We start from the raw sequence: 10442 nt of genomic DNA on the forward strand, positions 1-10442 counted from the left end.
CCCGTGTAGATTCCTCTCACCTCGGGTTCGAAGATTATGTTGCCGCCCGCGTGAATTCCTCTTACCTCGGGTTCGAAGACTATGTTGCCGCCCGTGTAGATTACTCTCACCTCGGGTTCGAAGATTATGTTGCCGCCCGCGTGAATTCCTCTCACCTCGGGTTCGAAGATTATGTTGCCGCCCGTGTAGATTCCTCTCACCTCGGGCTCGAAGATTATGTTGCCGCCCGTGTAGATTCTTTCCGCCGTGACGCAGAATCCGCCGTTGCTCATCACGTCCTGCGTGGTGCACCAAAGTTTCTCGATGGCGTGCGACATGCGAGCCAGGCGCCGTTCCAGGATGTCAATCTGAGAAATTCATCATTTTTTATCAGAAACACAAAAATTACGCACAAACCACAATTTATGACCTACCTTTGCATCGATATCACAATAACTAACTCTAACTTTTAAATGGTGAAATCTTTGAAATTATTTTAGAAACGTTGAATTATGTCAAAACTATGACATTTTCCGAAAACTCATTTTCGGTGAAAATGTCTGAATATATTTTTCTCTGATTAAGGTTCAAATATTTGTGACAAACAATTATAAACCAAGCGACATCTTTCTTTGATTTATTAGTGATAATAATGCACATGCCCTGTTAATACTCAGTTAGAGTTCTCTCAGGCCGCAATAGTGATAGTGGCGTAAGTGTTGCATAAACCAAATTTTGTCTGTCGCCAATTCTTGACATCGTACAATTATTGCAGCCTCCTTGGGGCCATCTCGCAGATTTTTACCAGAACGTTGCAGGAAGCTGGGATTGAACCCGCTCCCAAGAACCAACCTTATCCTGCAAGGTCTGTAATGATGCAGGATGAACTAACTGATCCAAAAAACAACCTTATTTTGCAAGGTCTGTGATGATGCGGGATTAACTAACTGATTTTCTTGCAAGCTGAGTAGCTCGTGTCGAACATCAGCAGCGGGCTCCGGAATGGTTGAACAAATTTGTCAAGAAAGTTTACTGAACTTTATCAATAAAAAACTTAATTTTTTAGTATGTGTGCGGTGTTTTGACGCAATTTAACAACACGCTCCTAATATAGGTTATAAGATAACTATTAATGTATATAAGAACATGGTATCCTATAAATTGCAAATCATCTTCAAAAAAAAAAGTATTTCTTAGCAGATTCTGCGTACTGGAGGATTGACTTTACCTGAATAACGGTGTTGGAACATCAATGCTGAAAGCACTAGCAAGACAACAGCGATGACGAGAAGAAACTTCAGGCCATAGGACCGTACGTGAGCTACAGGGATAGCTTTATACATTTAAAAAAAATTTAAAGATATCTCTGTGAAATTATGAATTCTCCTAAATATTTAGTTGACTCCTTTTCGAGAGCACGAATCACTTCTATTAATGCGCCAGAATAAGTAATGGTTTAACTTCAAAATGGTTGACATCAACCATTAGTTTGTTCTGACTATGGAGGAGAAAGATGGATGATGATGTGGTGCTATGAGAAATTTTCGATCTTGCTAAAAACGAAAATAATTTCATTTAGTGTATTCATTTCATTTAGTCTATTCAAGTGTCGTCATGAACGAAAATTAAGAGCAAACGATATTATTATACGTACCGTCCGAAGAATGTAGAAAACTAAACTGTGCAAGTCTGATTATAATCAGACTTGCACAGATATTATAATCTATAATTCTATATTATATATCTATATATTATTAGATTTTACAATCTATAAATGGTAATCTTTAATTATAAAGAACATATGCCTGTCGTCAGGCATATGTATTGGCCAAGCATATGTATTGGCTTGGCACATGTTGCACTAACATAAATTGGAACAATTCTATTGTTTATTTTTTGCACATCTGTATTTTGTTATGAAACTGATAAGAGTTAATTTGTTTAAGTTTGAAAAACCTCTCCTATTGCGTTCTCGTGCTATTTTTAATGGTATCTGTGGCTCTACATTTATCAGAATATAGTATTATCTGCCAGAATTTACTTGTTTATACACGTGCGATTGAAGACCAGAGAATTCGTTGATTTAAATTATGAGAGAGTGGAACAATTCTTCAGATGACGTTGGTAGATTGCAAGGCAAGTTTCGGGAAATGGTTATTGTTTATTAACGACGTTTCGAATGCGACAAACATTCATTTTCAAGTTAGAAGAAGCATTAAATATTGAAATTTTAGTGGAAATAAGTACATAAAATATGTAAATATAGGATACAACAGTAATATTTTGAACCAAAATTACTCGGAAAACTTTCCCAGAGTTTAGATAAATCCGGTAGTGAGATGATTTTATTTATGTAATATATGCATTTATCACGCTGACGATAGCTGGAGTCCAATCTGTAGAGATGATGACGGGTTCAACTATCGCCGATCGGTTGTTAATTGTCGGGCCACTGCTTGATCACAATGCTGGTGAGTACCTTCAGCACAATCCGAGTGACGGTCTGGTTGTGAGCTTGTCTCATGTGGTTCACTTGCCCTCCAGTTTGAAGGCAGCTAACTAGACAGCAGCTCGGTGTCTTGATTGTTAGTCCAATCTGTCCGATGTTGTCTAAAACAGGAAGAAGTCTACAACCTTATTTGAAGCAAAATTTATAGACTACACTGGGCTCTCAGATAACTATCTCGTTTTTGCAGGGGCCTTTGTTGCTCTTAGTTTGGAATTTGACGTTGTTGTCAAGGGATTCACGAAGCCTGTTGAATCCATAGACGATTTTGAGGTGAAGTTGTTTGTTGATAATACTTTGAGACCTGGGTATGGTTGTGAGTTGTGAGCTTGTCTCTGGTGGCAGGAGAAACGGCAGTTCAATGTCGCAGTTGTTACTCCAATAACTCTAATGTAATCCATAACATGAAGAAGTCTACAACCTTCTTTGAAGTAAAATTCATAGAATGCACCGGCCTCGTGGGGAATTCTCGCTTTTTTGCAGCCGTTGTTCGGTTTAGTCCGGGGTCTGACTTTGTTGCCAAGGGTGTCTCGGAGCCTGTCGAATTCATCGACGATCTTGAGATGATGCTGCTAGATTGTAATACTTTGAGGCCTGGTCTGGTTTTGAGCTTGTCTCAGATGGTAGGAGAAACGGCTGTCCAATATCGTGTCGTGAGAATTTTCACAGTAACTTTTGGTTCAAAATTTAACTGTTGTATCCTTTTCACATATCTACAGAAATTCACCAAAATTTCAATATTTAATGCTTCTTCTAACTTGAAAATGAATGTTTGTTGTATTCGAAACGTTGTTAATAAAGAAAAACTACTTCCTGAAACTTGCCTTTCAATCTACCGTAATCTGAAGAACTGTTCCACTCCCTGATGATATAACTTAACTTTGAAACCGATCAGGTAGCAAACTTTAATTAAGCGATGCTGACATGTTATCGGTGGAAATGATTAGATGGGAACGTTATCTCCCCAATATCAGTTCAAGCTGATCACATTGGCTAGTGGCTACATATATTGTACGCGTTGCAGTCCACTTCCTGAACGAAAGAAACACTCGAGCAAATCTTATAGTATAGCTATTTGATTGAACTTTCTTTTTGCGTTTATGTTCTACCCAAGATATTATCGTCATTTTTTCCTAGTTCGTTCTCTTGATCTGTGCTTCCGTCACTATCTTATCTTGCTCGCACGACGTACGCACACACACACGACTGAGCAAGCCTGTTAGAAGCTAGCTTAAAAAATGTTACTTCATAATAAACTTCTGATATTTTCGAATACTTTTGCCGAGCCGATTAAGGCAATTATTACAAGTTTCTGCAGCTTGAATACTGGGACCTGATACACGAGACTGGAAAAGCTGTCCTTGTACTTACATATACCGAGGAACTCTTAATTAAGGTTACGAGATGCACTTACTCTAAAAAGACCGTTGACCCCAAATAAAAAAAACTACTAGAAATTAGCACATAACTTTAGAACACAAAAAACGCAAGATGAGACACAGTTACATGTCCTGGGTTCAGTCAAGCAATTTTTATTGAACTCGCTTGTTCTATGCACGGGATAGCCAAGTAACCATGCAGTAGTGCATGAGTTACTAGTGCAAATGTTCAACATCAAGTTGAACATTAGTATTGGGATTATCCGAGTGAATGTTCAACTTCAAGTTGAACATTTTCTCGGATAATCCCACAAATGCAAGCGCGAATTACAGTTCGCATGTTAAACTTGTCTAAAATGCCAATTTAAAAAAAATGTACAGTTCATCATCCTCTCTGAATGCAGAGCTCAGAAAGAAGCACAAACACGACTTATGACTGATCAGCTCGGCCGGCTCGTCGCAAGCAGCCCAATGGACAAAGCGCGGACTGCAACTGACCGGCACTAGAAACCCCGACTATCTTAACAGCGCGAGTAAAACACCGTGGATAAAAACTGTGCAAGATAGGTGAGTGGATCGTTGTTGCAAAAAAACGTGTTTCAATACATAACACAGTGAGTGAAAGAATGTTGTTTTACAGTTACTTACGAATGTTGTATGAAAGGTTCATTCACAATACGAGCACTCTTTAATTTTATTTAGAAATCATCATTGAAGAATCTAACACCGAGACACCGCCCGTCGAGATAAATTAAAGAGAAGTGTGACTCCACTCTGAACTGAAAGACCAATAAAATCGCACAAATAAAAAGCATCGGAGTGACTGGATTACAATACACTAAAAAATAGTAATACAAATAAATCCTCGTGAACACTAATTACCAAACATGAACATACGAACTACGTATTAGTACCTAGCATTAGCTCTGCAGCCTGACAACCCAGTGCGCTTCACAGGTACGCATGAGACGTTCTAGGTAACTTGGTTAAGACATACGTGACGTTCTAGGTAACTTGGTTAGGACATACGTGAATGTCTTGCAGTAATATGGATGACAATCTTACAGCGATTCAATTCTTTGAATTCAAATTGGTTGTTCAAGAGAGTTTTATGTTTCACACACTCATATTTATTAATTAGTTGTATACTTTTTGTTTGATTAAGTCGATAGTCTTGCAGACACGTTTATGCTCTGCGTTGGCAACTAATTTTCACCCGCTGGTTCAGTAAGGCGACAGGAACTTCGAGAACAATCGTAAGCAACAAACAGTAAACTTTTCACTCATTGAGGCAAGACGTGGGGTTCTTGCGCCGGAAGACCATGGACGTGTTGGCCAAGTAACCTGTTACACGAGCCTTCATACGCTTCTCCGCCTCTTCGTCCGAGACGAAGCCTCGGTCCAGCATCTTCTGCTTGATGTAGTCGTTGTTGTGGTTGTTGACGTGATGATGGCCACCCTGGCCCTCCACTGCCCATGTCAGCACGATCCCTGAACATGAATGATGACGCTCATGACGGTTAGGAAATATATTAATAAGTCAGCAGTTTTTTTCGAAGACTTCTCATTCCCTTGCTCCGAAATGGACATTATCATTATTCCCTTGATCCGAGTAAAAAACTTGACACTGTCACTATAATGTCCGGAAACAATTCTACTACCGTACCCACTATTATAGCTATGTACAAAAATCAGGTAGAATTCAATTTAAATTTATTGGTTATAATAATCGGATTTTCTCGCAGGTCTCAAGCCCAATCTGAAGAATAATCACTGTAGCAAGAATGTTCAGATTTCCTACACCACTCCAACTTCGCGGTGTCCCCGCTTCACCGGTGTTTAAAGAAAGCCTCGCTGTTGCTCGGGATGTGCTCCCCAACCTCGATGCTCATCACCCAGTCCCACTTCCTGCCGAGCCAGAGGCCCTCCTCGCTGAGGTCGGCGTGCGCGATGAAGCCGCCGCTCACCTCCTCGATGGCAAAGCCCCCGTCGAAACCTTCGGGGCGGCGGAGGACAAAATTGGCTTTCCGTTATGTCACCAAAAATGCGTGGAAATGCAGACTTTTTCATATACAGACACGATACGAAAAGAAAGCAGTATAGCATATTGAATAAATTACTTCGATTATTCAAAACTGTTTAGTTGCCTCTCGAGTGCAACAATTTTTTGATAAACACGGAACGGTTTGCGGAAGGAATAATACATTCAATTTTCTATCATACCCTGAGAATAAGAGATGCCTTGAGAAATTTTTACTTATATTTGTTGTTTTTTAGAGTATTTTCCTGACTAAATTCGTATTATTCCTACTAAATTGAGGCATGGCAAGTGATCACGACAATAAAAATTTTGGCACTCATAAAATGCAAATTTTAAGAAAAATTAATTCATCTACACATTGAAACCACGCATTTCGAATGCCTCATTTCAAATAGTTTAGTTTCATCAGAATGAGTAGGGTCATTATTAGGGCACGTAGAACTTTTCTGCTGACTACACATGAAAAGAAGAATGGAAGGAATAAACTTATATCTCAAGCTATTATAAAATTTGAATCTCATTATCAAATCATTCAAATAATGAATGCGCAAAATCATTTCTCTGTTCTAGTGTATTTAGTACATAGTGAGGGCTGCCGAACTTCGACAATAAGTTTACTAACCATGCCAAGAAGCCACAACCTGAGGCTTGTCCTTGAGCCTCTTGAGGGTTGACTCCATGTCTGCGTTGTATTGCTTCTTTTGTTTTTCGTCGAGGCGGAAATCTGTTTGGTTCTTACGCAGCAAGCACATGCCGTACTTGCCGAGCCCCGCGCCGAAGTCCGCCACCGAGGCGGTGCCCACCAACTCCTCCACGAAGTAGCAAAGCTGCGAGGCAATTGCATGATCAGGAAAGCTGATGAGTGATGAAATGATTTGAATTGTTGTCGCTAAAAAGTGTCATATTACATCGAATACTTAAAACTAGTACGGAAAACAAAGTTTTGCAACCATTGGACTTGGGTTTTCTGCTTTTTAAATTTTGATCGATCAGGAGACACCTTGTCCGTCGAAAAACGCACCGCAAATTTTGAGAAACCTCGTTTTCCTCTCGAACTAAACGGGAATGTGTAATTCTATATAACTATATTCCTGACATGAATGGCTGATTTTCCTTTAACTCTGCTTCGAAGACCTCCGTGTAGAATCGCGTCACCTCGGCTTCAAAGATTGTGCATGTTGCAGCCCGTGTAAATTCCTCTCACCTCAGGTTCGAAGATTATGTTGCCGCCCGAGTAGATTCCTCTCAACACGGGTTTGAAGATTATGTTGACGCCCGAGTAGATTCGTCTCACCTCGGTTTCGAAGATGATGTTGCCGCCCTGTAGATTCCTCTCACCTCGGCTTCGAAGATTATGTTGCCAACCGTGTAGATTCCCTCACCTCAGCTTTAGGGATTATGTTGCCGCCCGTGTAGATTCCTCTCACCTCGGGTTCGAAGATTATGTTGCCGCCCGTGTAGATTCCTCTCACCTCGGGCTCGAAGATTATGTTGCCGCCCGTGTAGATTCTTTCCGCCGTGACGCAGAATCCGCCGTTGCTCATCACGTCCTGCGTGGTGCACCAAAGTTTCTCGATGGCGTGCGAAATGCGGGCCAGACGCCGTTCCAGGATGTCAATCTGAGAAATTCATTATTTATTTATTTATTATCAGAAACACAAAAATTATGCACAAACAACAATTTATTACCTACCTTTGCATCATTAGCACAATAAATAACTGTAACCTTTAAATGGTGAAACCTTTGAAATTATTCTAGAAACGTATAATAATATAAAAACTATGACATTTTCTGAAGTCTCGTTTTCGGTGAAAATGCCTGAATATATTCTTCACTGATAAAGCTTCAAATATTAGTGACAAACAATTACAAGCCAAGCGACATTTGCATTTTCCTTACTAGTGATACTAATGCATATGCCATGCTAATACTCAGAGTTCTCTCAGGCCGCAATATAGTGACTGTGGTGCAAGTGTTGCGTAAGCCAAATCTTGTCTGTTGCCGTTTTTTGACATCGCGGAATTTCTACAGCTTTTTAGGACCACCTCACAGACCTGTACCAGAACTTTTTCAGGAAGCTGGGATTGAATCCGTAACTCACTGCTCCAATCTTGGTACTTTTAACTGTAAACCACTGGGTTAGCCTAACCCAAATGCTCTATGATTTCAGAACAGGAATTGCAGTGAAGGCGAGATGGTTTACGGATAACGCCAAGTGTCTCGGTCACCAACGAGCTTCGCTAATTGTTATTTTCTATAATAATTTATTGGCAGAACGTGCGAATTGGATCCTGACACACTTTTCCGTTCCAACGGATTGAAATTGTGCTCCACCGGCTTCGATCTATTTGGAGCCAGCGTCGGTCCTGTTACAAGTTCCTGATACTCGTATATTGGATAGGAAGCTATATTTATCAATCACGAGCGCTACATTTTCATAACACCTATAATGTCTAACAGATTGTATCTGGTGTGATTTTATTCATTGGTTCATTACCGTGATGACTGATCTCCTGGACTCAAACATGGAGGCTGAACAATAACATTATGTTGAAGTTTGAACTCATTTCCCTATTCGAAAACTGGCCGATGCATGGGCTGTGATGGAATGATGACAGCATAGCTTTGGCATGCAAGGAGATTTGTATTATTTGTGAAGCAATGGTTACTTCTAACGGATTAACTTAGGATGAATAGGTCTTCGAAAATGAAATTAAAAATTTGCCATCCTCATCAAGGTATCCCAATTATGACAAAAATATCGTTATTTGCAATCTAGAGTATGACCTTGAGAAAGTGACATGCATCGCAAAAAAACATGTCATGTTTAGAATCTCAGTGAGCTTGCGGCATGCTCTGTTAATTTGCTATGATGGTTTTTATGGCTCAATGTTTAACAATGACTCTGGAATCCGCCAAGAATATTGTTTGCTTATAGAATAGAATAGAAGTGTCGGCGTTGAAGAAATAGGCCCATGGAAGAAATAGGCCAGTGAAGTTCGCAACTGTTTGCCGCCGAAACAACGGATTCGGACAACCTCTCCTCATTTCTCTGAGTGATGCAATCCCCCAAGGTTAGGTAAGTATACAGGCAAACCTCCCCAGATTCTTATTGCTGTTCCAACAACAGTAAACAAAGGCTTGGAGAGAAGAATAGAGAACTGGTCAGCAGCCCTTTCAAGAAATTGAATCTTTTTTCGAAGTGCTTCTCGTTTGTAAAACCAAGGGGCACAAAAAATTTACTTGCAACTCAGATAAGCTCTAAATTTGCGACCACATTCAGAATGCATTAGAGTTCTGAAAACCGCCGTTGATAGCTTTGTAAATACCTACCGTATTTACAAATAAGTTGAAATAACATAGATCTTTAATAATGTAAGGCTTTCATCGTGACTTTTTCCTTAAAGTTGTTTGCCCTTCGATTTATGCTCTGTAAGTAATACACTCCCAAGAACGAACCTTATCTTGCAAGGCCTGTAATGACGCAGGATGAAATAACTGATCCCAAGAACCAACCTTATCATGCAAGGTCTGTAAAGATACAGGACGAAATAACTGATCCCAAGTCCAACCTTATCATGCAAGGTGAGTAACGATGCAGTATGAACTAACTGATTTTCTTGCAAGCTGTGTTGCTCATGTCGAACGTCAGCAACGGGTTCTGGAAGGGTTAAAGAAACTGGTCTATAAATTTAAAAAGGAAAAGAAAAAGAAATTGAATTACTTTTTAGTGTGTGTTCCGTGTTTTGACGCTATTTAACGACACGCTTCTAATCTATGATATTAGATAAAGTTTTATTAATGTATAATGAGAACATATAATCACATATATTTTGAATTATTGTCAAACAAAATATTTCTTAGCAGATTCTGCGTACTGGAAGATTGACTTTACCTGGATAACGGTGTTGGAACATCAACGCTGAAAGCACTAGCAAGACAACAGCGATGACGAGAAGAAACTTCAGGCCATAGGACCGTAAGTGAGCTCCAGGGATAGCTTTATACATTTAGAAAAAAATTTAAGATATATTTCTCTAATAATGAATGGTGGACATCAACCATTAGTTTGTTCTGACTCGGGAGGAGAGAAAGGAAATTAGGATAAATACGATGTGGTGCTATGAGAAATTTACGACGTTGCTAATTCATTTAGTCCATTCAAGTGTCGTCATGTACGGAAATTATAAGCTAAAGATATTATTATACGTTGCGTCCGAAGAATGTAGAAAAACTAAACTGTGCAAGTTTGATTATAATCCATAATAATAGAGAACGTTTGTCTGTCGTCAGGCGAGTAGTGGCTTGGCTCATGTTGCTCTAACAGAAATTGAAATGATTCTATCATTTAAAATTTGTACTTCCGTATTTTCTTATGAAACTGTTCGCGTTAATTTGTTTAAGTTTGAAACCCGTGTAGATTCTTTCCGCCGTGACGCAGAATCCGCCGTTGCTCATCACGTCCTGCGTGGTGCACCAAAGTTTCTCGATGGCGTGCGACATGCGAGCCAGGCGCCGTTCCAGGATGTCAATCTG

At 39.8% G+C, this 10442-nt stretch overlaps 1 protein-coding gene across 1 annotated transcript in view; it reads right to left on the minus strand.

The window, feature by feature from the left end:
• LOC108676514 overlaps positions 1-1460 on the minus strand; it is a 7643-nt gene extending 6183 nt beyond the window's left edge. The window contains exon 1 of the mRNA XM_047880508.1: positions 1208-1460. Within this exon, the coding sequence (XP_047736464.1) occupies positions 1208-1322 (115 nt within the window). The 5' untranslated portion in view covers positions 1323-1460. The remainder of the gene's footprint in view (positions 1-1207) is intronic.
• Between the last annotated feature and the right edge of the window lie 8982 nt (positions 1461-10442).

The sequence above is a fragment of the Hyalella azteca genome, unplaced genomic scaffold (assembly GCF_000764305.2).
Source record: "Hyalella azteca isolate HAZT.00-mixed unplaced genomic scaffold, Hazt_2.0.2 contig5520, whole genome shotgun sequence".
Classification (NCBI taxonomy): domain Eukaryota; kingdom Metazoa; phylum Arthropoda; class Malacostraca; order Amphipoda; family Hyalellidae; genus Hyalella; species Hyalella azteca.